At 42.5% G+C, this 19,928-nt stretch overlaps 1 protein-coding gene across 2 annotated transcripts in view; it reads left to right on the plus strand.

Annotated features, from left to right (window-relative positions):
* LOC143032006 (mitogen-activated protein kinase kinase kinase 1-like) overlaps positions 1 to 19,928 on the plus strand; it is a 232,513-nt gene that overhangs the window by 209,721 nt on the left and 2,864 nt on the right. Inside the window, exons 5-13 of one of the 2 annotated variants that reach the window (XM_076196467.1) lie at positions 6,433 to 6,549; positions 11,023 to 11,246; positions 11,538 to 11,905; positions 13,191 to 13,343; positions 14,757 to 14,950; positions 15,487 to 15,618; positions 15,940 to 17,343; positions 18,129 to 18,552; positions 19,026 to 19,300. In XM_076196467.1, the coding sequence (XP_076052582.1) occupies positions 6,433 to 6,549; positions 11,023 to 11,246; positions 11,538 to 11,905; positions 13,191 to 13,343; positions 14,757 to 14,950; positions 15,487 to 15,618; positions 15,940 to 17,343; positions 18,129 to 18,552; positions 19,026 to 19,300 (3,291 nt within the window). The remainder of the gene's footprint in view (positions 1 to 6,432; positions 6,550 to 11,022; positions 11,247 to 11,537; positions 11,906 to 13,190; positions 13,344 to 14,756; positions 14,951 to 15,486; positions 15,619 to 15,939; positions 17,344 to 18,128; positions 18,553 to 19,025; positions 19,301 to 19,928) is intronic. The other variant, XM_076196476.1, reaches the window with a different exon arrangement.

Consider the following 19,928-nt stretch of genomic DNA (forward strand, 5'->3'; position numbering starts at 1 on the left):
GTTACGTAAGGTCACACATCACGTAGGCAGCTAGCCTTTGTTTAGTACTGCGTGCCGAGCACTCGCCACTCCTACCCAGCATCAGTCATCGTCAACCACTCCTTTGGCGAGCAGTGTAATTTAGATGAATAATTAAACTTGAAACCCACTATCAGTAAATAAGAATTGAAGTGAAATGTATTTTCTGTATATTTCGACCACACTTTGTGGTTCTCTTCTGCTGAAGAGGATCACAGAGAGTGGTCGAAATATACAGAAAAAAACTTTCACTTCAAATCTTATTTTCCGAGAGTGGGTATAACTTTAATTTACCAATGTGTTACGACATTAGTTTACCCCTTTAGATGAATAATATTTCAATATTGCTGGGTAACAGGAACATTGGTTGTCTCACAATAAAAACCGGCTTGAAATATTCAGAGTGGTTGTGAATGGAAAATAGATTGACGTAACCCGAGGGAATTGCTTATTGCTTCTTGTGTGTTCTGTAAAATCTTGAGTGGATGTCGGGGAGGGCTGCCATGTAAATGAAGCCGTGGGGATAAACCAGATTCGGCTGCCGGACTGGAAATGTTGTGTTTTGCTGCATTGTTTCCTACCCTTACAATGGGCGACGGGAGGAAATGGATGGTGTAATGGTGTACTGTACATTTGTAATTATTGTGCGTATGTATTAATAGGTCGGGAGATACACGTTTTCTCCCTTATATATTTGTCACATGTAGAATAGTTATTTTGTATTTATTGTATTAATTGGTTGCACTTCCGCATGCCCATTTTGTAATAGAACCATGCGGTCGTGTATGCTTCCCGCCAAGCGAGGCTGCGTGTTCACACGAGCAGTTGCTAGTTCGCCTCCGTGGTATAAATATATGTTGTAATTGTGGTGCTTTGTCGCCCTGTGAATAATACGTTGTTCGGTACTTATTTGGTGTCAATGGCCACCCAATACATTATGGTGGCAGCGGTGGGATGATCAGGGACCGAATATTACTGGTCAAACAAGGAGCTAAGAGAAAAGGGACAATAAATAAGTGAAAGCGCTGAAACTATCAGTTGTTTTAAGAAACGATTAGACAACTTTATGGATGGGGATGACAGGTGGTGATGGATACGGAGCTGCCTAGTGTAGGCCTTATGGTCTCTTGCAGTCTCCTTCATTCTTATGTTCCTATGTTCTTATGTAAGATGGGGAAAGAGTGTCTTGGATGGACTCCCCCCCCCACCTTTCAAAGAGGAAGGCGCATTTTAGTATATATATGTTATATATCTCTGTTCATATGCTTATTTATTTAGTAATATATTTGCTTATTTACTAAACTATTTATTTAGTCGTTTAAATCTATTTGTTCATTTATTTGTTTAATTTGTTTTGAAGTTACATCTAGCGGTGGGTCGTACCAGTTACAGCCACTTAAGCGTGGATTGTAGCGCCTCCCGCGCTTCATCAGATGAGTTGGAAGTAGGCGGAGAATACTCGGAAACGGTGTCGTTTTACGTGGTACTAGCCACAGGTTCCCCGACCTTGTTGTCGCCAAGGTTGTCGTTGTCGGCTCAAGTGGGTCTTGGGGCAACAACGGAATTCTTTCCCGACGGGTCTCTTCTTAGAGGTCGGAACCACTGTGAAAAAAAAAAAAAATAAAAAAACATGACGTCACCCAAAGGGAACGGATCCGAAGCATTCAAAAACAAATACACTAATAAAGGCGTAGGAAAGCGAATAAACACATAAACAGACGAATTGGTAAACATGATCTCGGTGTTTATCGAGTTGAATCTTACAACTTGGTCCTTGCGCAGGAGGTGCGCAATTGGGGGAAGTCAGTAGGATCCTTGAAGGCTCCTCTCTTCTACTTGCCTCAGATGTCGCAATCGTTCCTGTGCGAGAACCACCTCTCTCAGCAAAACAAAATCGCCAGGCTATTAAGCCACGATTATATCTAGCTTATATCACTAAGTTGGATTGATTATTGGGTTTATTTAACCCCGCTCGCTATTTCACCCCACTTTTAACCTTTGCTCTCTTTTCAACTGAATAAAATCCTCTACGTAGTCAATGAAATATACGGATGAACTCCCCTTTCAACAGATGATCGTTTGACTGAAATTTTTATTACGACCCGGGCCTTGAACGTAGGCTAGACCGATCCTCACCCCTTCTGGGAGGCGTAGTCCGCCCACACGTGTACGATGAAATTGTTTGGTGTTCGTCTCGTTAAGGGATTAGGTAACTGGGGGTGTATTACCGCGTAACAAAGAGAAAAGGGATCAGAAACACACATACACACACACACACACACACACACACACACACACACACACACACACACACACACACACACACACACACACACACACACACACACACACACACACACACACATCTAACTCCATTCTCACCCACTTTTTCTTTTCTCTTCCTCTTTGTCTCTCTCATTCTCTCACCCACCCACTCTCTCCCTCACTTTCTCCCTCTCTTAGTCTCTCAGATTTCATGATGCACTCCGAATCCACTGCGCATGCGCCCCTTGGACGCCCAAAGCGAGTTTGTTGAATTTCCGCGTTGATCGGGAGTCTGACGTCACTGCCGCATGCGGTGGAGGGCCGGGCTTGGCCGGGATTGGCCGGGAGCTACCTGGCACAACCAGGAGCTTGATGGGCCAGCGAATCGTTCTAATAGCGAGAAGTGAAGAACCTCGACTTTGTCCTCTTCTTCTGTTCTACCTCTTCGACTTCTTCGTTTGCCCCTTCCTCTTCGTCTTCTTATTGTTTGTTTCTTGTATCACTTTCCCCTTTCTGATAATTTTTTAATGTTCCTATGCCTTTTTTTCTGTTCTACCTTTTCGTCTTCTTCGTTTGCCCCTTCCTCTTCGTCTTCTTATTGTTTGTTTCTTGTATTCCTTTCCTCTTTGTAATCATTTTTTCATGTTCCTACACCTTTTTTTTTTTTTTATCTTTTCCTCGACTTCCTCATTCTCCGTCTTCGTCTTCTTCCTTCTCATTTTGTTTTCATTTTTGGCTTCGTCGACGGAGACTGTTATTCAAGTAAAGACACTGAATGTGTTTAAGATCAGACTGGACAAGTTAGAGAGTGAGCATTATGGTGTTCCCTTTCTGGATCGTTAGCATACCTGCCAACTGCCAGGATTTTAGTTGCATCGTGGTGGACCTGAAAACTCGACAATAGTCACAATACCATTTCTTCAGTAGATGTTGTATGATACACATCGTCCTTTTTACCTTGACCGTCCTCTTCATCGTCATGTCTTATAAAACAGTGCACATAGTCGTCATGGCTGTGTCCTGTTTACGAGTGCGCACACACATTTCACAAGTAAGGGACTCTTTCATACACACGGCACGTACAGATACTCCTTTGGGCCGGGACCTGCACACACGTTGTACAGATGTACAAAGGTGTATGCGGTACACAGCGCTGTACTCGTTCTCATTGCGATTGCGATGTAACTTGTGGAGGGTAGGGAAGAGGAGGAGGGGAGGGGGATGAGAGGAGAGGATTAGATGTTGGAGTAGAAAAAAAACGAAGAAGGTGGAAGAGGAGGACGAGAACTGGTAAAAGTTAGAAAAGGGAAGGTATAAGAAAAAGGAGAAAGAGCCTGGAAAGGAAAGGTAGTTGAAGGAAGAGGAGGAAGTGGAGGAGGAGGAGGAGGATGTGGAAGGCAGTTAAGCAACCTTAGCAAAACAAGACAGGAGTGGGTCAGTTTGTGTTGAGGAGTTAATCCCTTCCCTTAGCAAGATGTCCAGGGGGTAGTCAGAATAGAGGGAACATTACCCCTAAGTAAGGAAGTGCTTAAGTGGTAATGGTTCGTATCATACTCATTAAATATTTTCTCTTGTTTTTCTCTCGAAAAATTAAAAGTTATTGTACTTTACATCACTTTTGTTAACCTCTTATTATTTTATGCTGGTTAACTTCAGGTGATTTTATTCATCTGACGGTGGAAGCTAGGGGCATGACTGGACGAGTCGAGCTTTCTAAGCTTGACGTAGATCATGCATCTTTGGATTTAACGTCCTCTCTCGCATAATGGCCGCGAGAAACGCTCTTACGTAAGCGTGCGTATCAACGAGCACAACGTTACCTTGTCGGGGAGCGCCTCTCGCCACACGACTATGTCGTCTCTGTTTGCAGCAGAATTCTCCACCTCCCGTCCGCCCCTTGAATGAGAAACGCTGTCCCCAGTTGCCGCATCGCAAACGCGGGCAAAAACCCTGGGGATAACATAAGAATAACATGAGAATAAAGGAGACTGCAAGAGACCATAAGGCCTACACTAGGCATCTCCGTATCCATCACCACCTGTCATCCCCATCCATAAAGTTGTCTTATCGTTTTTTAAAAGAGCTGATAGTTCAACCGCTTACTACATGGTTACTAAGTTTATTCCATTCATCGACCACCCTATTAGTAAACCAAATCTTGCCTATTTCCTTCTTAAATCTAAATTTGTCCAGTTTATAACCATTACTGTGCAAATGCAGATTGTCCCCTTGCAGAAGAGTTACTGTATCGGTCAGGAATCGAGACTACACGTTTAGGGCTCAAGCCACCGGACGTTCACGACGTCCGTATCGAGAGATGTTGTTTGTGTTAACCTTTTATTAATTCATCCATGGAGGTCACAGGTCCTACTCCTGCCCCTGCCACCTCCACCTCTCCCTCCATCTCCTCCAACTCCCCACCTCTTCCTATGTCCTCCACTTACTGTCTTCCATCTTCTACGTGGACCAAGTTCTCACCAATTATCGTGTGAGTGTGTATATATATATATATATATATATATATATATATATAGATATATATATATCTGTATGTATATATATATATGCCTCCTCGAGTTCCTCGACGTTGATGGCTTAGAATTAAAGTGAATTGTGGTTGATAAAAGTAAATCTGTTCACTGGGACCATTCAATTTCGATTTTTTTTTCCTTTCTCGTTCTCACTTAAAGAAGCCTGACAACCGGTGACTGATCTCATCATCTTAACACCGTGACGTTAATATAACAGATAGTAACCCAATGTGTCTTTACAGCAGAGCTGGGCGCATTCCTCTGTGCGTTCCTACATGCGTTCCGCTCTAGTTTGGCTGCGGTTAGCGCTCCCAAACTATTAAAGCAATATAGGTGCCGGTATAACATGTGGCCTACCTTTTGGATGTGGCCCACGAATTTTTTCTTTGGTAAAGTATGTGGCCTACCGGACTTTTATTTCGGTGTGAACCTCCTGTCTCTTAAGCTGTAATAATTTGGGAACGCTAACCGCGGCCAAACTAAAGCGGAACCCACCGAGGAGCGCGCCCAGCTCTGCTTTCCAGAGAGATTAATGGGAGGCTTCCAGGATTGTTTCCTGCCACTACGGGTTTCCAGTTTCCAGTCTGTGATGCATGTGGCAATGATTATTGAAATTATTTATCGATTTATCTATTTATTCCTCCTAGGAGTAAATGCTTTTGTATTTTGGCTACCTCCCTCCTAAGGGGGGGGGGGGGAAGCCTTTGGTATATGTATGTATATGTATATTTATTTATTGCCATTTATCTGCAATCAGTTATTTATTCCATTTATTTATCTATTTGGTATATGTATGTATTTACTTATTTATTGCCATATATCTGTCGATTTAGTTATTTATTCCGTTTATTTATTTATCCATTTATTTATTTATTTATGTATTTATTTATCTGTGTATTTTGTTATTTATTACATTTATTTTTTCATCTATTTATTTATTGATTTATATATTTATTTGTTTATTTAGTTATTTATTCCATTGATTTATTTTTCTATTTATTTATTAATTTATATATTTATTCAGTTAGTTATCTATTCCATTTATTTATTTATCTATTTACTTATTAGTTTATATATTTATTTATTTAGTTATTCATTCCATTTATCTATTTACATATTTATTTATTTAGTTATTTATTCCATTGATTTATTTTTCTATTTATTTATTAATTTATATATTTCTTTAGTTGCTTACTCATCTCTTTATTCGTTTTTTCATCGTTGTATCGAAGAACACTTTTCATTAATTTTTTTATCTATTTGGTATGTATATGTATGTGTATCTATCTATATATTGCCATTTATCTGTATTTAGTTATTTATTCCATGTATCCATCTATTTATCTATTAATTTTTACATATTTATATATTTATTTAGTTAGTTATCTATTCCATTTATTTATTTATCTATTTGTTAATTTATATTTATTTATTTAGTTATTCATTCCATTTATTTATTTATCTTTATTAATTAATATATTTATTTAGTTATTTATTCAATTGATTTATTTACCAATTTATTTATTAATTTACATATTTATTTACTCATGTCTTTATTCGTTTTTTCATCGTTGTGTCGAGGAACACTTCATTCATCCTTATCCTTCTTCCTTTGCAGACTTGTTCCTGTGGTCACGGTCCGTATTGCGTCCACGTCCTCTTCATCCTGGTGCGCGTCCTGCAGCTTGCCGAGAACGACCCCGTTCTCATGGCTGGTTCCCTCAAGGACTATGAGGTGGGTGCCCCGTCTCCTAGGGAGCCTTCAGGCTCTGTGAGGCGTTTCTCTTAGTCTCCAGATTCTTTTCTTCATACAGTTCGTTTCCTATTCAAATATGTTTTGTTTAGTAATTACGTACTATTCTACTGAATTCTCTTGTATTTTTCCCCTCTTCCTTTCTATTCTACTTTTATCGAGCAAGCGTTATCATGTCGAAGAGATTAAACTGGTAACGCCATCATCTTCCTGAGAGACAGCTTCTGCCTGGAGATGATACGAATGGAGTCCATCAGGGTTTCATTCTTGGGCCACTTACCAAGAACTGAAGTTCACTACCTTCAGATTTCTTGTCGATATAGATCAATGATGGTCTTGTGAAACTTAATATCGAGGAAATTGATTCCCCACAACAACTGTATTCAAGACAAATCAGTACTTTCGCGGGAAGTTACTGGCAAATGTCTGCGTTAAGAACCCACAACGGAAACGGTGGAAGAACTTCGACGGTCTTGGACAAACAACAGTCGTGTGTCTCACTGAGGGACCTCGGCAACGTAGACATTGTTGTGTGATCTCTTGGCATCAAATCAGGAATTATTCTCGAAGAAATTGTATCAGGAATATGCTTGCCATGGCTAGGAACATATCTTGTGAATGGAAGTTGGCAAGGTAGATTTATGTCATAAAAAACGATGAAAAGTAGAAGCCATAAGACTCATAACAGCCGAATCATAGAAAAGAAAAATAGAAACGGTGATATAAGATCTGACGAGCATTACTTAGAAAGTGAATATTTTATTGATGATACTGCATAAAAGCTTGCGCAGCTGCTGTCTTCAAGTTTTAGATTTCGATTTCGTCTCCAATAACCAGCTCGTTTATCCATGGGGACAGTATCATCCCGAAGAGATGGAGTCGTGATAAAGGGGAGATTTCTCTTCCATACGATGACGCTTATATTGGCGTCATGAGGCGTGAGTGATGCTGGAGTTGGCTTCTTGATTATATTTATTTTGTAGTTGTAGCTGAGTTACCCTCGAACTCCGTGAACTGGCTTGATTGCTGTTTTTGTGTTTATTATAACTCAGACTGAAAGATAACGAGTAAATCAGCAGTGACTATATTTCATAACGCGAGTATTGTGACGCATCATCGAATCATCGTACATCAGGCATCCGATACTGCGAGCGACAATTTGACTCGTTTTGAAGAGGTTCAGGAGAGTAGTAGAGAGGGATATCAGAAATTGAAAATAACCAACATTCTTTTTTGAGTAGAAATGAGTCTTTTATCATAAAAGGATATTGCGTAACCTTGGTTTGTTCGAATTTCGTAATACGTCCATCAAATTACGACACTGAAAATGATGATTTTATATATATTAACCTCTTCCATACAAGTAAAATTCTGGCGCGCAGCATTGGATGCCTAATGTCGATGCATAACACTACTTGCGTTATAAAATATAAAGTCACTGCTGCACTACTCGTTCTCTTTCACTCTGAGTAATAATAAACACAGAAAACGTGATCAAACCAGTTCGCAGAATTCGTGGGTAACTCAGCTACAACTACAAAACAAATATAATCAGTACGCCGACGCAGGGTTCCTCGTATACCCACTCGCACCTCAAGACGCCTTCGAAAGCGTTATCATGTCGAAGAGGTTAAACTGGTAACGCCATCATCTTCCTGGAAGACATAGCTTCTGCCTGGAGATGATACGAATGGAGTCCATTAGGGTTTAATTCTTGGGCCACTTACCAAGAACTGAGGTTTACTACATTCAGATTTGTTGTCGATATAGATCAATGATGGTCTTGTGAAACTTAATATCGAGGAAATTGATTCCCCACAACAACTGTATTCAAGTCAAATCAGTACTTTCGCCGTTTTCTGGAGGGTTTGCCTTGAGGAACCCATCCTCAGTCTCAGGACTGGATGCAAGATTTGGCTTTCCAATTTCGACCGTTTTTTCATCCATTTTTTCTTACAAGAGGAGTTGATGGTATAGAAACAGATCCGCTATTTACTCACAGAGAAATCTATGAGAGTCCGAAGACTGTCGCTGGCTACTGTGAGGCTGCATCTTTCCAGTTAGTGAAACTTGAGATAACAATATTTAATGTTAGTGTTGGTAACACAAAAACTACGAGGAACGCAAATAATTGATCATTCTAATGAATATGATTATCTGGAATATTTAGACAGCCCAGAGTAACGTTTTTGTGCAATGTGAATGAATTTTCAATACAAATAAACAAGTTATTGGGAACTAATTTGGCGTTGTAATGAGCAACCATCATTGTATTAGGAAATTATATATTGAAATTAATCACGTGACCTGTTCGCGTTGGTTAAGCTGCAGACATCATAAATCTGATGTGCTATCAACATTGGTGCCCTGGTGACGTAATCGGAAGCATGCTGGACTCAGATTTGTTTAGTTGTGAGTTCGAATCCCGCACTCCTTTCTGATTCCCAGAAGTCCAGGAGCATAATAGGATATAGTTGACGGCTTCGGCCGCAGCCATCCGAAGGCTCTCCACCTTCACCTTATCAACAGACTAAGACAAGTACTGCGGACACCCAAAACTTACCCATGGCGTATGCAAAGCATGTGTAGTAGAGATAGCTTGAAGCATGTATTGCGCCACCAAACACCAAATACAAATAGAAAATAGAAGAACGTGTGTTCACAATGAAGATTGATACACGACTAGCAAGCCACGCTACCCTAGTTCAGAATTGGTAGGCAAACTCACAGGAGCTTCCTTGGTTTGAATACTTGGATCTTACGTCTAATATTGTACATACATTATAAATACATTATAACTTGATAAATAATACAGTTAATACTTAATAATACAATTGATACTTAATAATACAATTAATGGTGGAAAATATACAATTCCCGAATGAGCAATACGTAAGTGTAATACGCAAACCATCACACATGCAGATAGACCTGAAGTCGTCGTGTTATTCGCTACCAAGGAGGAGTGCAAGCACAGTCCAGGGAGACGCTAGCTGATCTCATTCAGCAAGTAACTTGGAAAGAAAGTTTCCCTGACTCGCGCAAAAGGTCAGGGTCATTCAGGGCCCCTGTTTCGCCTCTTTTGAGGGACGATGCGGTCCCTAGGCTGAGTCGATCCCCCTCTCCCCCCCTCTCCCTCCTCTCCTCCAGCCACCCCCTCCATGAAGTGAATCAAATTGATCTACGTGGACCAGAACAAAATCTACTACCTACATCATCTTCATGAAGACTGTAAAATTGATTAAGATTCGTTTTAGAATCTCTGCCTCTCTCTCTCTCTCTCTCTCTCTCTCTCTCTCTCTCTCTCTCTCTCTCTCTCTCTCTCTCTCTCTCTCTCTCTCTCTCTCTCTCTCTCTCTCTCTCTCTCTCTCTCTCTCTCTCTCTCGCTCTCTCTCTCTCCTTCTTTCTCAAACTTTGTTCAGTGAATATCGAAAAGTGGCGGAATAAATGAAAAGAAACAAAACAAACCACGATCCCTTAACTGACTATAACTTTTGATCAGATTCAATGTATTTCAGTAAGAATTATTCATATTTTGCCGATTCATTTCGAGACAAAGAACCACACTTCTAATCATGCATTTCTGACAAAACTATAAAGCTGCTCTTCTTAGAATATGTGGTAATTGCCTTCATCATAACTAGAATGTGGTTTGACTTAGAAATATAACCTTTGGTTTAAAGTTATATACAAGCAGGACGCGTTTTGGATGATGTCCTTCATGCACTTTATATATATATATATATATATATATATATATATATATATACATATATACATATATATATATATATATGTGTGTGTGTGTGTGTGTGTGTATGTATGTACATAATGTATGTATGTATGAATAGGGTACAGCACTGTTTAATTTTGTAGCTTAGACTTTCTTTCAAAATTAATTAAATCATCTGTGTCTGGATAGAAATAACTCCTTATATATGACATTCGGTTTAAAACGACATTCAGGGTTAATCATTATGGTATATTCAAGATGACTCTTCAGCTTTGGCCAGGTTTCTGTCAGCTGAATAAGGTTAAATAGTGTCAGAAAGAAAAACATCTTCAATACTAGTCAAGTTCTCGCGCGCAGCATCAGAGGCGTGAGGTACGATAATTGATGCATCAGAATACTCGCGTTATAAAATATAAAGTCACCGCTGTATTGCTCATTCTCTTTCACTGAGTAATAATAAACACAGAAAACGTGATCAAGTCAGTTCACAGAATTCGGGGGGGTCACCTAGCTACAACGACAAAATAGATAATCAGGACGCTGACACCGGGATCCTCGTATACCCACTCGCTCCACATGACGCCTTTGTGAGGTTCATCGTATGGAAAAGTTTAAACGCGCAAAACCCTACATAGGGTTGAAGGGGGGCATAGCGTTTCTTCCCAATCCCACACCCATATGAACCACTTGTCCACTAACAGCTTTCTCGCCGCCCGTTGCAGGTCGAACAGCTGATGAGAGCGTACGAGGAGCGACGCAAGAAGGCCGTTCGAGCGCGAGAGAGACGCGCGAGCGGCAGCGCCAGCGGCGGCGGTGGCGGCGGCGGCGGGGCATCAGGTCCCGGAAGAGGAGCAGGAGGAAGCGGTCCTGGAACCAAGGGCAACAGATCGACGCCCTCCTCCCCCGTCGGACCCGCACCGCCCACGCCACCAGGATCGACCACCAGGTAAGACGTTTGTTCACTAAAATGTCTCAGGGTTTATGATTTGAGATAAATTAGTAGATCAACGGATACACCGTATGTGTATAACCACCTTATGCTTTCGTTTGGATTCTTTTAGTCGTTTTCGAGTGATCATCGGTAAAGGCATCAGAATAGTCAACTTGGCCTCTTTCGCTATCAGTGACGACTCCTGTGCTGAACAAAATAGATTGAATAAAATCCGTGAAGGTGTGTGGCCGGGCCATTGTTGCATGATTCACCTTATCCTGACTAAAGTTCTCGTTTCGTTCGCAGTGAGGACGACTCCCTGTGTCCGATCTGCCTCATGTGCATGGTGGAAGGCGAGTCTCTGGTACGATGCGAAAGCGGATGTAGGAACACTCTCCACCATCAATGCATGGCCGTATGGGCGGCCGACCGTCATACGCACGGCCAGCCTCTCCTGTGCCCCCTTTGCCGTGCCCCTTGGCCCACCAAGTACCACCCCCCGAGGAGTTCCTCCTCCGTCAGCCCCCTCGTTACCTCTCCGTCTCCGTCGCCGTCACCGCCTCCGGCTCTCCTGACGGCGACAACGAACAAGACGTCGTCGTCGCCGTCGCCACGAGTTCCGTCCATTCCCCTGTCCGATCAAGCCTACACTGGCATGAGCGCATCCTTCTCAGGTAAGGGATGGGTTGCCATGGAAACAGGCTTGTGTTGCTATGGAAACAGCACAGGTTCCCGTAGGTTACTTCAGGCAGTGACCTTGGGCTCCCATAGAAACGACACTTATTTATATTTGAGTAATTTATGATAAATATATACAGTATGTATCGTGAACCTGTCATGGATGTTTGCATGTAACAGTGACCAATATATACAATGTATATATATATATATATATATATATACATATATATGTATATATATATATATATATATATATATATATACATATGTATATACATATATATATAAATATACATATATATATATATCTATATATATATTGTGACATGACAGGTTTATGAATGGTAAGAATGGAAAGACGATTTAGAACAAGAGACTTTATTCCTGACCAGTTTCGCCTTTGAGGCATATATTACCTCTGAAGAAGCCTCAAAGGCGAAACCGGTCAGGAATAAAGTCTCTTGTTCTCAATCGTGTCTTTCCATTCTTACCATTCATAAACATATATATATATATATATATATATATATATATATATATATATATATATATGTGTGTGTATATATATATATATATACATATATATATATATACATATGTGTGTATGTGTTTGCATGTGTATACATATACGTATACCCGTATTATTAAAAATAATCTCATATCTTTCTTATTCACCCACTCCATTTTCATCTTTCCTTTCGTCTCGCTCATCCCGTCTTCATCTTTTTCCCCTTTTCCCTTTCTTCTCCCATTCTATCTCTTCCTCCCGTTTTCTTCATCATCTCTCCCGTTTTCTTCCTCATACTCACGCGTTTCAATCTCTTCGTCCGCCTCTATTCTTCTGTGTCTCGCTCTTGGGCGCTTTACTCCTTTCTCCTCTTCCTCCTCCTCTTCCTCCTTCTCCTCCTCCTCCTCCTCCTTCTCTCATTCCATCTCCTCCTCCTGCTCTCTTCATCATCTTCCCCGTTTTCTTCTTCATACGCGGAATCTCTTCGTTTGGCCTCTATTCTTCTGTGTCTCGTTCTTGGGCGTTTTACTACTCTTCCTCCTCTTCCTCCTCCTCCTCTTATTCCTCTTCCTCCTCCTCCTCCTCCTCTTCCTTCTCTCATTCCATCTCCTCCTCCTGCTCTCTTCATCATCTTCCCCGTTTTCTACTTCATACGCGATTCAATCTCTTCGTTTGGGCGTTTTCTCCTCCCTCTCCTCTTCCTCCTCCTTTTCCTCCTCTTCCTCCTCCTCCTCCTCCTGGTGTTCCTACTCGCCTTTCTTCTCCTGTAGCAGGAATGAGCCTCAGTGCGAGACAGCAGAGCTCGTCCTCCAACTCGCTCATGAGTCTGTCCATGTCGGCCGCTTACTCGTTCTCGGACTCAGCGTACTCATCCCCAGCCGGAGGCCCGCCACTCGGATCGCCCTACCCTGCTACAGTCAAGAGTAAGTTGAGGAGTACTTAGGGATGAATTGATGGTGACGGAAGAATTAGTTGAAAATAGTAATTATAAGTTTATGTATACATGCATACATACATACACAAACGCGCACACACACACACACACACACACACACACACACACACACACACACACACACACACACACACACACACACACACACACACACACACACACACATATATATATATATATATATATGTATGCATGTATGCATATACAAAACCTTGTTATGTATGAATGTGTAAAGTGTAAAATTAAAAATACACACTTGTGATTATGACCAATGTATACGGTATTACAGAATGAATAGCACATGTAACCTACACATTAGCACATAATTCTATTGAACATTGGAGGTAAGGGCTGGATCATTACCTGGCGTTGCTATCAGATATTTTTTAAAAAGTCAATTTGGAAAAATATAGATAGGGACAAAAAGTTGATGAATAAAAGGATTACAAAAGAGGAGCATGCCGACAGGAGACCTTTTGGTCCATAACTAGGTCGGGTGCGAAAAAAATATATAATAATGATGAAGAAATAAGTAAATGAAAATTATAATAATATAAATGATAATAGATAGAATAAATGAGTAAGTGCACAGGTATAGTTAAATAATAAACAAACGGGTAAACAGTAAATAATAATAAATTGACAGATGAATAATAATAAAGGAAAAATCAAGCAAATAATAACAAACAAACAGACAAATAATAACAAACAAATAAACAATATAAAACAAATGGCGGGTATTACATCACTTTGCTTTGGTGTTTAATGATAACTGAGATCAATGGTTCTTAACCTTTATTGTCTTCGACCCAAAATCCTGTCCAGATCGACAATGGCGACCCTTACCTTCATAAACACTTTCCTTTAAATTATAAAGTACTTGTGCTTGTAAAGATGTGTGACAGAAACAATGCTTCACTTAACCTTAGATAATAATGACAGGAATTCTACAATCAGGATTAATACTTTGATTGTATTTTGAATAGGAATATTGTGGCAATAATAAGTCCAAAAATCCTTAATGACCCGTTCAGATGGCTTGGCGACCCAAGGGTTAAGAACCACTGAATTAGATGTTACATTACACCCTAAAGAAGTTACTCTAACTAATGAGATGGTCCTCCTTTTCTTCTTTGTCCTCCTCCTCCTTCTTTTTCTACCACTACTGTTACTACTGTACTACAACGACTTCTACTGCTACTACTTTTTCACTACAACTACTACCACTACTTCTACTGCCACTACTTTATCACTACTACTACGGTTGCTACCACTGCTTCACTTCTTCCTCCTTCATCTCATCTTCATCCTCTTCTCCCCCATCTCCCGCCCTTCTTCCTGCTCCTCCTCCTCCTCTTCCTCTTCCTCCTCCTCCTTGCAGGTGAGGTATGCGCTGCTGTCGTCGCCTCGGCGTCTGAGGAAGCCGTTCCGCTGCCGAGAACTGAACCCATCCCGGCCGAGCACGAGGCTGTTGCAGCCGCCTGGGTGGCCGTCTTCGGGTCGGAGTTAGTCTCGTGTCTCTTCTCCCGAGATTGGGCCGTTCGGGAGACAGGACTCCGGAGGCTCGTCCACGAGGTAGGTACCGGAAGCCGACCACCACCAAAGGGCCGAGATCGAAGTAATAAGAGGTCAATTCACTTCGAGTAACGACATGACGTCATTGGTAGGTGCGAAAGTTCACCGAGTTCGACTCGGGGAGCGTGATGCGCGCGCATCTTCGTGACGTCATGTCGTCGTTTTCTTTCCTGAATGAAGTGGCCTTTTTTTGAATCTTTCCCCTTGTTGATGAGATAATATTGTACTCTGTAGTGCCAATTCAGATATCTAAACGCTAAAATATTTTGTTTAATCTTTCTTTTGTATATAGGTGTATTTTATAATTTCCAGTTTTTAGCTTTGTTTTGTGATCTCAGTATCTCAGATTTAGACGAAAAAATAACTAAATTGTTCTTTTTGGAACTGCAGTTACTGTTACTAGTGTATATATATATATTTATTCTTACAACCATACATGTACATTGAGACTACAGTTAAAATCGCCTTCACACATACATTCTCATTCATTTATGCACCTTGTGAGGCTGGAAGCATACAACTGTTATTTTCTTCAGGTGGTGAAAGTGCTCCACTGGGACCGGCTGGTGACTGGCGAGGAGAAACAGCGGCAGGTCATCAACTGCTGTGCCAACATCCTGGCGCAGGTCGCCAATGATCCCGTGTACAAAGTCTACCTCGCCTGCCTCGTGAGTACCACGCCGTTGCTTTATGCGGTGCTGTTTTAGATATCGTAGGATGGGTTGACCCGCCTTCGATACTGTTGTATATACTTTGGTCGACTCTACTAAAAAATGCACAACCTCAAGTTAGTTGAGCTTAAAAGAAATGAACTTAAATAAATACTACCGTATGAGAAAATACTATCTTTCACTTTATCTGAGAGAATCCTAGAAGTCAAGTCATGCATAGAATTATTATGATTTTTATTTGATGAATTTTATTTTCAATTGTCTACTTCTTTGCTCATCTACCACTCCTCCTTTACCGTCAACCTTCCCCAACACCAGCGCTGCGTTCGAGTCTTGCTGTCCCATTTGTGTCCAACTTCGAGTGACGTGAATTCTCTTCAAGAGCTTCTCCGACCGCTCGTTAGAACTCTTCTCCTGAAATGCGCCGACGGGAACAGAAGAACCTCCCAAGTCAGTGTGGACTCGATCGTGGAGCTCTGCCGTGGGCAGCAGGGGGAGTTGGCCCTAGGATCCCAGGTGGGTCCGAATCACATCCACTGCACGCCTGGTCTGGGAGGAATATCATACGTCCTTTCTTGCATCTTGGACGACTCGCCTCCTTCAGAAGCGCCCTGGCAGTGGCTCCTAGGACGACTCTGCGTTCTGGACAGGCTTCTGGATGAGTTCCCAGGGGAGTTCCAGCTGCAGTACGTCCCTCTCATGCCCTCAGACTCCGGGTACAAACTGGAGCACTACGACCGACTCATGACGGTGGTGGAGTTCGCTTTCAAGGCCCTCGGTAGCAGCCATGCTACTGTCAGCAAACTAGCCCGTCGGGTCTACATCTGCGGGGCCAGGTTCGCAGCTGCCGAGCCCGCCGTCTTCCATCAGGTGTGCGACATGCTAGCCAAGTTGGACGTCTCCCTCCAGATGCGTCTCAAGCGACGCCTACGATCCCTCCAAGGGCAGAACAGCGAGCGCAAGACGAGCCTGGCCCGGCTCGAGGGCAAGTTCTCAGGGAACGAACTGGGAGACCAGATCGGGTCACGGCTGGTCCGGTCCGTGTCACACTCGCCCTCACGCATGCTCGGCATCCTGAGGTCGTCCTCGCAGTCCCCAGCGCGCAAACCCCTCGTTTCGCCCACGCCCATGAGGAAGGTTGAGGCATCGAGTGGGGGCGAACGCAGCCAAAGTATTCTAAGCCCCACGTCCTCTCCGCCAAGGCCTACTCACCTCCCCCTCGACTCCTTCGAAGCCAAGTTCAAGGAGAAGCAAGCGAAACTTCGGTTGTATCACAAGACGCGCCCAAGACCGGAGGTGCCGTTGGTGGTTCAAAACGTCCTCATCTCCCCCGGCCACCGGACCAACAAGAAATGGAGTCCCATAAAATCAGGGGCTCCTCTGTACAAAGGCGGGCTCTCCCACAGTTACGGTGATGTGGTCAACGTCTCACCCCAGACACCTATTCGAGGACTGGACCCACCACAATTCACCTTCCGCGATGCCGTCAGTACGCCAGCGACGCCCTCCGCCCCTACTAGTACTCCCGTTAGAGAGGAGACGCCCATCTCGCCCACGAATTTAAGAAACCCCCCTCTGCCGCTCACCAAAGTGGAGGTCAAGGAGGTGGATGACGTGTCCTTGGCAAGAGTCCTCAGCATCTCGCTTCATGAGACGCCGCTACCATCGATACCTGGACTGGAGATCCTCCCCAGCGACGAGTCAGTACACCCATATGGAACCGTAAGTAGCAGTTCAGTTCCCAGAACCATTGTAGTTTGTTCATCTAGTTTCGGTTCCCAGAGTGTTAGAAGTAAACGACTTATCAAATGCGTTTTCTTACTTTTTTTAGTTACTCAGTTCCTCTAAGTTTTCTTTTATTTTCCTATTTCTTAGTGTCCATGATCTAAGTAACGTTTCTTTCTTTTCTTATTTTCTTTCTTTATTAGAGATGAAGTCTTCTCTAGGGTCTTGTTCATATTGAATTCTGTACACGATTGGAAAACCACAAATTTTCGAATTGAATATCATGCTGAAAATGTTTCAAGTTTGTTTTTATTGTAGCATATATTTGGAAAAGAATATTTTATAGCCTAATTAGTACCAGAAAAAGTCACTTTCAAAGAATTATATAAAAGTTTCTGTGTATGTTGGGTGGGAGTGTAATGGGTGGTAATGAAATGGGTGGAGATGGAATGGGTGGGGGGTGGGTATATGCCTTTTGACTTTGACTACCTCCCTGGTCAGGGGGAAAAGCCCTTGGCATATAGATAGATATATAGATACATAGATAAATAGACAGATAGATAGATCTTATGTATTACACTTGCATTATGAATTCATATATATCATATTGAAATACTATTAAGTTTGTAGGGTATGTCCATTCAAGTTTCACTAAATTTCCTGAAACTAGGGAGTATGAGGCACATTTTACTTGATATTTTGTACTTTCTTAAAGGAATTTGAGCAACAGGAAAAAAGAATCTACAGCAATGACATACTGATTTGTTTTTACCTTTTTCCAGAGATTAGAGGGTAGAAAGTACAAGGAAGGTCGCGATTGGGTTCGAGGCCCGCTTCTGGGGACAGGAGCCTTCAGCTCATGTTACCAAGGGCGAGACGTCAGAACGGGGACGCTGATGGCCGTCAAACAGGTCTCCTTCTGCCGAAATAGCGAGGAGGAACAGGAACAAGTAGAGGCGACCGTCGAGGAGGAAATCCTCCTGATGTCGCGCCTGCAACACCCCAACATCGTGAGACTTCTCGGAGCCACCCAACACTCCACTTCCTTCTCCGTGTTTACTGAGTGGATGGCAGGCGGGTCTGTGGCCACCATGCTCGAGAAATACGGGTCGTTCTCCGAGCCTGTGATCCTGAGGTACACTCGCCAGGTGCTGTCGGGTCTTGCCTACCTACATGACAACATGATTTTGCACCGCGACCTTAAAGGTATGGCACCTGTGCGTGTGTGTGTTTGTATGTGGAGGAGGTAATCATCTTAGGCTTACTGACCGTTGCAGACTGAGTAAAATCATCTAGTGGTAACTAAAATGAATTATATAAGGCGGCATAGCAGGATCAAAGAGGGAAAAGACTTATTTCCTGACTAAGATAGTTTCTTTTTAGCTGAATAAAATCACCCGGCGATAACCTCTTGACGGCGTAGATCTGTAGACTATGAGTAATAGATTTATTCTTGTAAATGTCAGGTGATTTTATTCAGGTTAAAGAAACATCTTGACCTCAAAAAGACGAGGACCATAATCTCCATTAACCCATTAGAAAGTAACCAGGTAAACTTTTAAAGAGTGTTGCCCCTCGAACCTCATTTTTTTTTTCTTCTTCCTTCTTCCAGAAGCTCTATATATCTGTTTATTTGGTTTGTGTCTCTCGATTAAGCTTGGGATCTTCCTCTATCACAGGTGCAAACCTCTTGGTAGACAGCACTGGCCAGTGGCTTCGGATCGGCGACTTCGGAACAGCCGCCCGTTTGGCGAGCAAATCAACGGTGACCGGAGAGTTCCAGGGACAACTCCTTGGCACCATCGCTTTCATGGCCCCGGAGGTCCTCAGGGGTGAGGACTATGGCAGGTCCTGCGATGTGTGGAGCGTGGGCTGCTGTATGCTCGAAATGGCCACCACGAAGCCCCCGTGGGGAGCCGACAACGTGTCTAACCAGTGGAAACTAATGTTCAAGGTAATGACCTCAAGCCCTTCGTTAGGTCAAGACCCCTTCAGCTTGAGGGTCTTCTCAAAGGTTCCTCCAACAAATTCGAGGCTGCCACAGTAGAGTGTGACAGATTGAAACTTACTAACTCACCTGAATGAAATCGTGTGGAGTGCCAGGAAAAAATCGTAGTGGAGAGATGATGGTAGAGATGTGTCTAGAGAGCTGATGATAGTAAATACAGTGTTTAGGAAGAAAGTCAAGCATAAGTACACATGGGAAAGGGTGGTGGATGGAAGGGTGGTAGATAAGGCTTCAGTGGAGTATATAGTGGTAACCAGGAGAAGAGTAGGAAGAGTTTTGGATGGACATGTTCTCAGGGGAGGGAGTGGGCGAATATCAGATCATTTTTTGTTGGAAGATAAGTTGAGTGTGGAAGACAGTTGGAGAAAGAGGAAAAAAACAGAAGGTAGGGAGTTGCTTAGGGTAAACTGCTTAAATGAGAAAGAAAGGGAGAAGGAGTACAAGAAGAAGCTGAGAAAAGAGTGGGAGGGAGTGAAGGGTAGAGTAGAAATAGGAGTGGACGAGGTATGGGGATGTTTTAAGGAGGGAGTCATAAGGTATGCAAATATGGTGTGTGGAACAAGGAAAACGGGAG

Source organism: Oratosquilla oratoria, chromosome 1, assembly GCF_046742065.1.
Source record: "Oratosquilla oratoria isolate Oo_2021 chromosome 1, ASM4674206v1, whole genome shotgun sequence".
Classification (NCBI taxonomy): domain Eukaryota; kingdom Metazoa; phylum Arthropoda; class Malacostraca; order Stomatopoda; family Squillidae; genus Oratosquilla; species Oratosquilla oratoria.